The sequence below is a fragment of the Dendrobium catenatum genome, unplaced genomic scaffold, assembly GCF_001605985.2.
Source record: "Dendrobium catenatum unplaced genomic scaffold, ASM160598v2 fragScaff_scaffold_586, whole genome shotgun sequence".
Classification (NCBI taxonomy): domain Eukaryota; kingdom Viridiplantae; phylum Streptophyta; class Magnoliopsida; order Asparagales; family Orchidaceae; genus Dendrobium; species Dendrobium catenatum.
In genome coordinates this window covers 66425-78341 of record NW_021319048.1, presented here as the reverse complement: position 1 = coordinate 78341, position 11917 = coordinate 66425, and the positions used below count along the sequence as shown (strand labels likewise).

Here is an 11917-nt window from a genome sequence, read left to right as displayed (position 1 = left end):
ACAAAAATTAAAAATTTTGTACTAAAAAAACTGTTTTAAGAAGCATGAAGAAAACCGTCCCAAACGAAGCCTTAATCTCTTGCATGTTGGTTACATTTCTTTTGTCTAAATGGGATGAATATCAAAATATAACCTTGAATGAAAAATTTCTTTTTAATAATGGTTGATAAAACTATTTTGAATTAATGAATATTAAAATTGTTAATGTTTTCATGTTCACCGTGTTTTAGATAAGACATTATTTTGACATTCTATTTAATTTAATTTGCTTAAATTTATTTTATATGGGTTTTGTGTTATTCAATGATTTAATACTTTCAAAATAAAAAATAGTTTCAAAGTGGCATTTTGACTTCTCTTTTTTTTTTTTTTTACTTCTCTTATTCTTTTCAATAATAATAATAAAAAAAAAGAGAGAATCATAGTTGTGGTCTAAAATTAAGGGTAAATCATTTTGGAACAAAAAACAAAAATAAAATCGGAACATATTTAAATATTATTTGCATTACCTGGCACACAACGGTACACAACACTGATATACAATAAAATGGTGATATGACGCATCATAATTCACCTATGGACAACGTCTGATGACCGCACTTAATCATTTCACCATTCTATCCAATCACGAGTCATTTTAAACATCCCTCAATTGTTATGAGATGAACAATTATTATGTTTGCAGGAAGACCCAAAATAGAGAATCTTAGATGATTATGATATTAGAGGATGCTTTGTTGACATAGTGAAGACCCCCTCTGATATTTTGCTTTGAACAATCTCCATTGACATTTTGACATAAATGAATATACTTATGATATACAATTTGACACTCTTTAACAAAGTTATGAGTTGTTAACATTCCAAATATTTCTTATTTTTTTTTTTATATATATATTTTCTTCTTGATATAATATCTCTCAACATCCCAAATAATCAGTCTATTTATCAAAATATATTCAAAATACATTCAACAAAATAAAATATATCATCCGAATTAATGCTACATTCAATTAAATTCATTTACATCTATTTTACACTGAATTATAAAATACATTTTTGGACCAGGTTAATATACCTGCGGCACACCGCACCACGCTCGGGCGCCGTCACCGAAATACGCGGGTTCTTATATATTGCGAAGTCCATTTTTCCGACTTTGGGTTATTCTGTTCTGCCTTTTTCCCCCCACTCTGTTGTCGGATCTGCTCTCTTTCTCTCTCTGTGACTAGCTCGCCTTCATGGTTGAAGGGAACTGAGCTGTTCGCCGTTTTGCTTTCCCCAGCTAGGTTGAAGTACTCGAGCTAGGGGCAGATGTCTTTCTTCTCTTTCCTCTGCTGCAGAAAATCCTCCGACCGGTGGGTTTTGGGGTGCCTTCTTTTTCTTTCTTCTTTTGCTTTCTTTTACTGTGTTTATTATTGGTGATTGGAATGGTGATGAGAGCGAGGGCTGTTGTCGCAGGAGAGAGGGGAGGAAGTCGAGCACTTGGAGGGTTTTTTCCCTCAAGGAGCTGCACGCGGCCACGAACAACTTCAATTACGACAACAAGCTAGGTGAAGGGGGATTTGGGAGCGTTTATTGGGGTCAACTATGGGATGGATCTCAGGTATTTGGCTATCTCTGAATTTCCTCTGGGAATTTCGTATTATGTTTTGATCTAAACTTCTTTTAAAATGAGTTTTTACATTTGAGTATTTGATTTGGTTTTCTTTCTTTTTGCTTTATGAAAGCGACCATAAGGAAGGGAAAGGTTTGGTTTAGTTATGCTGTAGGTCAAATATGAATTTTGATGGTTTGATTGATTAATATACATCGCTTCCTCTGTGCAGTAATTACAAAGGTAATATCCTCATTATCTTATAGGTTGAATTATCGAAGGAATGGCTCCCTTTAGAACAATTATGAGATTGTCATCCTGTCAACAAGTTTATTTGTTATGAAAGACTATTTTGGCAGTTCTCTCTTTCTTTTATGATGCTGATCCGCGGTGGTTTGGGTTTGCTTATGCAAAATATCCCATATATTAAAAAAATAATAATAAGGATATTAAACTGTGAAAAGAATGTAATGTTAAGGCATTGATGAGGTGCAGGAGTGAATGAGACTCTTCTACGTGATTTTTTAATTATTGCAATGATGGAGCTGTATTTTTTTTAGTTAGCCATGGATTAAAGACAGAAATAGTCATTGATTCTGGGAAAGCCTCTTTTAAATTCTGCAAAATTACCCCAAACTTGGCATCCACTTTCTAGCTGTCTATAACCATTTAGATTAGTTTGATAGAACTATGGGGTTGGGTATTTGGGTTTGTTTTGTGGTGGTTAGCCTCCGTGCTATGGATCTCTTTTATAAATGCATTAAGGAACACTACTATGGTCATAATCTTTATAAATCTTATAAATCTTAATTTTTTGCAGTTGTGTGTTTGGTTTAGCGTGTCTTTCAATCGGTGAAAGATAATTTACCAATATTTCCTGTTAAAGTAGTGAAAGATTACTTACCTATATTCCCCATTAAATTAACAGTTGTGCATTATGCCATTGTTGTTTCTTGGGCTACTAAAACCAATATGTTACTGCCAATTTTTTTATTTATGTTGATTTGGAAACAATAAATTATTTAAGGACTTTAGGCGAACATTTGGCGTGTGTTTGGGGTTGTGGATGGCTAGATGATTAAGAAATGAATTGATATAAGAAAAGTATTTGTTTTCTTTGCTGGTGGAAACTTTTTTTTTTTTTCAAAGTATCATTTAAAGGGATAATCTGTTAAGCAATTGTTATTGTGTAAAGTATAGAAGCATCTCTCTACATACTTCTGTGGTAGAATTTTGTTGATAGCAGAATGACTGCATCCCGATCAGAAATCTACCTTTGATATTTTTCTTTTAATCAATCAAAGTATTTTTCATTTTCGGAAATTATGTGATAGATGTTGTACGCAACATTTTGTGAATTAATGTGATTTTTTGGATGAGACATCACTAAGTATTGAATGTGAGTATAATTAAATTACACAAATGTGTTTTTTTTATGTTGGATCCAAATTTCTTCGTGGATGGTAGCTGACTTTATTGGCAGGCGAACTCTGTGAGGGGTGACTTGGAACTAGTGTGAGAATGGAGCGAAAGCAGTTTACTGGGGAAAATCTGTATAGAAATGCTTAGTGGGCTTATAATCTCACTCAATCAAGAGATTCAAAAATGTTTTTTTTTTCACCCTTTATTTATGTAGATCCAAGGGTTACATGAAACGTTACATCATGAAAGATTAAAGAACACACAATTTTAATGACTTTTAATATAGACTGTCCTAGATATGTGTTGCCTTATGACTAGTTTGAAGGGGCGGTGTTGAACAACTTTCAATGATCTGTCGTTAGGGTGAGTTCAATAGTGTCGAGTAGGTTTAGACGAGCGTCGTCCATCAATAAGTGCTAATATGGGGCTTGCAACTGGCGGGCTTGCTGGGGTTGCTGATGAATTGTGTTGAAGGCCTCAAATCACCTTTGAAGAGAGAGTCGAGTGAGCTATTATTGTGGGAAATGAGAGATCTAGGTTAGATGGTCGCAATAAGATGAACTAAGGGTCTCGTGAGTAGGCACCTTCTTATAGTAGATCTTGGTGAGCATGAGCGAGGATACCCGCTCTTTATGGGAGTGAGTGATCATGGCAACTGCCTTCTTATGTGGTCGGTGATGAGTTGTTTGCTTTTTGAGGAGCCTTGAATGCCCTCTATGAAAGCCGACCTCCTTTAGTAGGCCAGGATGAGTAGCTCTTGTTGATCATTTGGGTGAATTCTCTTATGCGTCCTTGGCTAATGGATCATTAGGTGAGTTCACCTGTGGGCCCCACTAGATGTTGGTTCCTTTGTTGCTATCCGCCAAATACTTGCTAGGTACCTGTGAAGGTACATGCGAGTGTATATGATAATTGTACATATTATATGCATACTTGAATATATACATTCGCGTGCGCGCGCGCGCGCGCGCACACACACATATATATATATATATTTGGGCAGTAGAGTTATTTCCTTGGACAAGTTTTATCCTTGGTTTCTGTAGACGATACTAGTTCAAATGAAAAATGATAACCATTCATCTTGATTTTCATCATGGAAGGTAGTACGACGTAAATTAATTGCTAATGGCTGTCTAGTTAGCATGATTAATGGTTCTTGAACTTCATGATGTATTATTACACAAATTAAATGAAACAAATAGGCATACAATTGAAGTGCGGTACTTGAGTAGCTCTTTAATTATACTGAGATTTGAATATCTATGATCTTAAGAAGTCGATGAACAAAAAGTAACAGTTATATGAAAATCACTTGACAATAAAGATTATGGCAGATAAAACAACACATTAAAATAATTGTCTTTGGTCTGTTTTCATTAATAATGCAAATGAGGATCCAAGGCAGCGGATGGAGGAATTTGATTCTTCATGTAACAATGTTATGATAAAAGTACAATGTTAAAAACTTTATCTTATTAAAATATATAAAATCCCATGTTTGTCATTAAACTTTGACAATAATGGTTTAGAGGAATAAGACGGTGGCCCAATGGCTATGATTTAGTTGTCTTAGTTGTGACCTAGAAGTCATGGGTTAGATTCATGGAAACAATCTCTTTGCAATTCATGTTTAAGACTACACAAATCAATCCCTCCACAAACCTTTAGGCTTTTTGCACTATTACACCCTTTCATGGAAAAGAATAAGTGGGTATCTTATATGTAGGGAGATGTTAAAGTGACAATCATGAGCTCCCTAAACATACAAATTTTTTTCTCTCGCATTTAAATTTGCTGGGTTTATGTAATGTTGCCAAATCTAGCATTAGGTTTTGTATTTGGCATATGGGCTCAATCTAATATGAGCAGACAGTAGTAGAAAAAATGTTTGTACACCAAGGAATGGGACTAATTCCAATCCAAATTCAAGCAACTTTGGCTTGACTTCAAATGCAAAATTTTATTACGAATTTAACTTGCACTCCACTCAACTCGAAATAATTTGATTCCGACTCAACTAAATAAAGATCATTTGAGTTTGAGTGGACTCAAACTTGATTTCTAATTAATATAACAACAAACAATAACATCAAGCCTTTATCTCACTATGTGAGGTCAGCTACATGAATCCTTTTTCTCCATTGTGTCTTGTTAAGAGTCAAATTCTCATTTAAATCTAAGGTCATTTCTAATAATTTCTAACGAAGTATTTTTAGGTCTACCTCTACTTTTCTTAACATAAGCCAAAATCTAATACATATACTCTCTTAACTGGGTGATTGGAAGGCCGCCGTTTTATGTGACCAAACCATCTAAGGTGACTCTTTCTTATCTTATTTTCCACTGGAGGTACTCCAATCTTTTCATGAATATGCTCTCTAAGAGCACAACCACTCATTCGCCTGAGTATCCTCGTCTTTGCAACACTTTTTTTTTTCTCGTCTTTGCAACACTTAACTTAATATTATGCTTCTCCTTTAATGGCTTATTTTCTCCATAAATCATTGTAGGTCTCATCATCATCTTATAGAATTTTTCCTTAAGTTTGAGGGGAACTTTTCTATCGCACAACAAGCCCGATACATTCCTCTACTTCAACCATTTAACTTGAATTCTACTAATAATATCCTCATCTATTTCATCATCACTCTGAACAATAGACCCAATATATCTAAATTGTGCACTCTTATTAATGACTTGACTACCCAAAGTCACAATCCCCCCACTAGATCTACTACTACTAAAATTACACTCCATATATTCGATTTTAGATCTACTCAAACGAAAATCTTTAGACTCTAAGGTCGACCTCCATAATTCAAGTTTACTTTCCCCTCCCTATTCTTATCAACAAAAAGAATGTCATCAGCAAAAAGCATACACCAGAGTACAACCTCTTGCAAATGTTTAGTGAGAATATCCATGACTAAAGCAAACAGATATGGGCTTAAGGCTAATCCTTAATGTGATCCAACAAAAATATAAAAATACTTGGTCAAACCACCTTGTGTTTGAACACAAGTAACAACTGCTATATACATATCCTTAATGACTAGAATATAAGCATTATTAACCCCTTTCTTTTCTAGAACTCTCCATAGCACTTTTGTTGTAACTTTAACATATGCTTTATCTAAATTAATAAATATCATATGTTGATCCTCCTTATTCTTTCTATATATGTCTCCATCAAACCTCTCAATAAATGTATAGCCTTCATAGTAGACCTACCTGACATGAATCTAAATTGATTTTGAGAAACATTAGTGTATATAATAAAAAAAATTGAACTTTATATTAAACATATATTCCATTATACATATTATAAATTTTATGCTAATTCTCATTTTGAGTCATATCTCCATCGACTTGGTCTATTATAGTGAGTTAGGGTATAGTCAAAGTCAACTCTGAGTTTGTAGCTTTTTTACAGTCCTACTATCAGGATGTCTCACTTTATATTCTTTAATGAAGTTCATTTTCCAAATCAACTTTACAATAAAAGTCAATGGTTTTCCATTATTGTCCATTGCTATAATTTATTGATATTGTCAAGTGATTAGCAAGTTTTATTGTAGAAGTTTGCTTTGTATAGGTTGGAAAATGATGCAAATTAAAATCAAGACATGAGATTTGGCTTTAATTACACATCGGATGGTTGAATAATATGGAGTAAAAAGACCAAGTGATTGGCATTCATCAATAAGTATAAACTTTTGGGTTGAATGCTGGCTTGGCTATTGATATGATAGATCCAATTTTTTCCCCTTTGGTTCATCCTCTCTATAAGCGATATCGAAACCATGCTCATGAAGAGCGAGCAACTCCCATAGTGTTTGTATATGATTGTGTGGTTTTTTTTTTATTGCTTGATATACGGTATAGTTGAAAAAGCTTCTATTTGAGAAAGTTTGTTAGCTGATGTGGAGAACTCTTACGTGAGGTAGATTGTTAAGACACATGAGATGAGATTGGTATCCCATAATATTGTTAAAAAAATATGTTAAAAATATGATTGATCTTGACTCATAAGCTTAAACTTTTGGGTTTGAATATGGGCTTGGCCACTAATGTATGCGGCCCCATTTTGATCCTCTTGGATTCATCCTTCTCAACAATTAACATCGAGTGGTCTAGGGTTATAACATTTATCAATGATTTGACATACTAAATACTGGCTTTCACTCATGCTAGATGATTTGAACAAAGCGTTGATTGACATTTTAGTAGCTAGGCCTTTGTGACAGGTTTAGATATATAGAATATTTGAATTTAATTGCTAATACTTTCTCCTTTTTTTAAGTTGCTCAATCCAGAAATGGCTAGTTACTGGAGAAGTATAGGTGAAAGGGTTCCCTTCCCATTAGAAATTTCAAAATATGCTTTTATGACACGATTCCATGGTTCAAAGGCATGATTCTCCCCGCATCCGGTATTAAGGAAAATGAGATAAAAACAAGACATATGAAAGTGGTAGAAAAAGAGAGCAGAAGATGAAGAACGCTCCAGCTTTTGCTGTTTTGCTCAAAGGTACTAAAACAATAGAATAAAATATAGGACGCCATTGAAAATGACTTATGACCAGACTTCTGAGCGTTTTCCTATGATGATGTCACTTGGTGCCGTTGTTTTTTTTTGATGATTATGATCTTACATGGAATTCATCTGCAACAATACTACTGTTTTTTAAGAGATGGTTGAGTTGAAATTTTCTGAAATGAGTAAATGCTCAAAATAGTCTTCCCGACTATTAATAAATAATCAATTTTATCTCAAACTTTCATAAGACATAATATAGTCTCCTGACTATTATAAAATGCTTCAATTTAGTCTGCGCATCTGGTATTCCATGAAAGCAACTAAAGAAAGGGTAAGGGTTCATTTTGCTTGGGTATTGCAGCAAAAATACTTTTTTTTTAAAAAATTACCTGGTTCACCTTCCCGCTATAATCCAATGGATACAAAATGAGGAATAATTGTGTTATAAGATCATCGAAGTGTTCAAGCGGTGCGGTGCTGCATGACGAAGTATTGCGACATCGAAGAAGAAACACCGCGAGCTATGCGAGACGACGGGGCTGTGAGATCGGCGGTGCCGCATGACAACATGCATCGACATCGAAGAGGAGATGGTTGTCAGCTATGCGAGATGACAAGACTGCGAGATTGACAGGCTATTGTGAGTGACACTGCGAGATCATTGACGATTGCGTGTGATGCCATGTGATGAAGTTTTGTGACATTGATAAGGAGACGGTCGCGAGCTGTGTGAGACGACGAGACTGCCATATCGGCGGGTTGTGAGCGATGTTGCAAGACGACATGATTGTAGCGACTTTGCGAGATCGACAAGGAGACTGTATTTTTTTGTGAGTTAACAAACTTGTATTCTTTTTATTTTATAACTTGATTCATTAGCTTTTAGCTTGGTAAACAAAATCCATTGCATATTTTGTGAGTTAACAGACCTTTCATTTAGATTTTTATTACAAAAATTATATTATTTGATAATTATTCACCATTATTATTTAGTAGATTTAATTTAATTTAATTTTTTTATTTATTATAATTTATTAAATGATAAAATAGAGAAACATAAGTAATATAATCTCACATACTCTTGCACTATCCTAAAATACCCCATATTCCCCGCATCCGGTATTAAGGAAAATGAGATAAAAACAAGACATATGAAAGTGGTAGAAAAAGAGAGCAGAAGATGCAGAACGCTCCAGCTTTTGCATTTTTGCTCAAAGGTACTAAAACAATAGAATAAAAAATAGGACGCATTGAAAATGACTTATGACCAGACTTCTGAGCGTTTTCCTATGATGATGTCACTTGGTGCCGTTGTGTTTTTTTGATGATTATGGTCTTACATGGAATTCATCTGCAACAATACAACTGTTTTTTAAGAGAAGGTTGAGTTGGAATTTTCTGAAATGAGTAAATGCTCAAAATAGTCTCCCTGATTATTAATAAATATTCAATTTAATTTCAGACATTTGGAATTTTCTGAAATGAGTAAATGCTCAAAATAAACTTCCCGATTATTAATAAATATTCAATTTAATTTCAGACATTCATAAAGATATTATAGTCTCCTGACTATTATAAAATGCTTCAATTTAGTCCCCGCATTTGATATTCCATGAAAGTAACTAAAGAAAGGGCATGGGTTCGTTTTGCTGCGGCAAGACTTTTTTTTTAAAGAAAAAGTACTTGTTTCACCTTCCCTCTTTAATCCAATGGATACGAAACAAGGAATAATTGTGTTGTAAGATCGTTGAAGTCTTCAAGCGGTGCTGTGCAGGACGAAGTATTGCGACATCGAAGAGGAAATGCCGCGAGCTATGCGAGACAACTAGACTGGGAGATCGATGGTCTACTCTGAGCAACGTTGCGAGATGACTCTGCTACAAGATCATCAAAAACTACGAGCGGTGCTGCATGACAACGTGCATCAACATCAAAGAGGAGATGGTCACCTGCTATGTGAGATGACAAGACTATGAGATTGACGGACTATTGTGAATGAAATTGCGAGACAACTGTGCTGCGAAATCATTGAAAATTGTGTGTGATGCCATGTGACGACGTTTTGTGACATTGAAAAGGAGACGATCACGAGCTATGTGAGACGACAAGACTGCGAGATCGACGGGTTGTTGTGAGCGACGATGCGAGATGACGTGATTGTAGCGACTTTGCGAGATCGACAAGGAGACAATGAGTTTTTTTTTTGTGAGTTAACAAACTTGCATTATTTTTATTTTATAATCTGATTCATTAGCTTTTAGCTTGGTAAACAAAATCCATTGCTTTACAACAAAATACAATTCATGTTTTTATTGGGTTCAATTGGTAAACAAAACCCATTGCATATTTTGTGAGTTAACAGACCTTTCATTTAGATTTTTATTTAAAACATTATATTATTTGATAACTATTCACCATTATTATTTAGTATATTTAATTTCATTTTGATTTTTATATTTATTATAATTTATTAAATGCTAAAATAGAGCACCATAAGCAATATAATCTCACATATTCTTGCACTATCCTAAAATACCCTCATATTTAACACTTTGGTGTTAAACTTTAATGGTTGTTTTAGGCCCTAGGATTAAATTAGATCAATTTTCAGTCGTCGGGGGATTAAATTGAGGCATTGTAAAGCTCTGAGATCAAACTGAACACTTTTTAATAGTCGGAGGACCCTTTTGGGCTTTTTCTCTTTCCAAAATGTTCAAACTTTTTGGGCATTTTGACAACACCAATGAAATATTGGAATAATTTATTTATATATTAATATATGCTCTTGCATGACACAAACAGTTGTACATAAGACGTGCAAATGAGTCTTACTTAGAATGCTTGTGCATTTTATTCACCCTGGCAAAACTGATGCTTAAAATTCTCTCCCCCCAATAGTGGCATGGAGCACTGGCATATCTTTCTTTTAACTCTTCTCATCTTTATCCTTCTCATGCTAGCACTTCTTAGTTCTTATGCAGAATTTTCCCCGGATTGATTGAATTTGGTGCTTCCCTTTATGTTTCACACAGATTGCTGTTAAGAGGTTAAAAGTTTGGAGTAACAAGGCTGAATTGGAGTTTGCTGTTGAGGTGGAAATTTTGGGAAGAGTGAGACACAAAAACCTTCTTAGCTTGCGTGGATATTGCGCCGAAGGACAAGAGCGCTTAATAGTATATCACTTCATGCCTAATTTAAGTTTATTATCCCATCTTCACGGACAGCATTCGGCAGAATGCCTTCTGGACTGGGGCAGAAGAATGAATATTGCTATAGGATCAGCTGAGGGCATTGCGTAAGCGTTTGGACAGTTTTAAAGTTCAAATTTCCCCCTTCAACTTCAGGTTTACTGATTTTCTCCTTGTTCCTGTTTTGCAGTTATCTTCACCACCATGCGGTGCCTCATATTATCCACAGAGACATCAAAGCAAGCAATGTTCTACTAGATTCCAGTTTCCAGGCAAAAGTTGCTGATTTTGGATTTGCGAAGCTCATTCCTGAAGGCGCAACTCATGTTACCACAAGGGTGAAAGGTACTCTGGGCTATCTTGCCCCTGAATATGCTATGTTTGGTAAGGCATCCGAGAGTTGCGATGTTTATAGTTTTGGAATACTATTACTAGAGCTTGCTAGTGGAAAAAAACCATTGGAAAAGTTGAGCCCAACGGTGAAGCGATCCATCACTGACTGGGCACTCCCACTTGCTAGAGAGAAAAGGTTTAATGAAATGGCAGACCCAAAGCTCAATGGCAACTTTGTGGAAGCTGAAATGAAGAGAATGGTGCTTGTTGCTCTAGTTTGTGCTTATAGCACTCCTGAGAAGAGACCTACAATGCTGGAAGTGGTGGGTTTGCTGAAAGGGGAATTGAAGGAGAAACTGGCAAATCTGGAAAATGATGACATGTTCAAGCCAGAACTCATCAGAAAAAGTCAAGGTTCGCCTGCTGTTGACAGTTCTAATGGTGTTTGTGAGCAGAAAGATTCAAAAGGGGATGTGAAACAAGAAGCTGATCAAATTTCTGAAGTTGCAGAAACAAGGTGAATTCTGCTTGGTACATAAGTTATATAGAAGAAATGTGCATGTACCATGTAGCCAAGAATCAACTTTAATCTGGATAATTTTACATGGTTTGTGTTTTTCCCTCAAGGGTTGCGTTTTTTGTGCTTTGTTGCTGGTAGGAAGAAGTTTATCTGGAGAAGAACTGGAGTTGTTTGTACATCTTGGTTTTGTGTTATTCAGAATGGATGTAGTAATTTCTCTGGAAATATATTGGGCAGCTTCTTTCTATATCTTCTTCCTTTGCGCCAGCCATTCTTCCTAAGAACAGTAAAATAGGATTCCCGTGACTTAGGTTT

At 35.1% G+C, this 11917-nt stretch overlaps 1 protein-coding gene across 1 annotated transcript; it reads left to right on the top strand.

Moving 5' to 3' along the window:
• Nucleotides 1-1161: 1161 nt before the first annotated feature.
• Nucleotides 1162-11701, top strand: LOC110115342 (PTI1-like tyrosine-protein kinase At3g15890). Its single transcript, XM_020848553.2, has 4 exons — nucleotides 1162-1358; nucleotides 1462-1606; nucleotides 10594-10856; nucleotides 10940-11701. Exons 1-4 carry the CDS (start codon nucleotides 1315-1317, stop codon nucleotides 11601-11603), a joined length of 1116 nt encoding a protein of 371 aa, XP_020704212.1. The 5' UTR covers nucleotides 1162-1314; the 3' UTR covers nucleotides 11604-11701.
• Nucleotides 11702-11917: the final 216 nt, after the last annotated feature.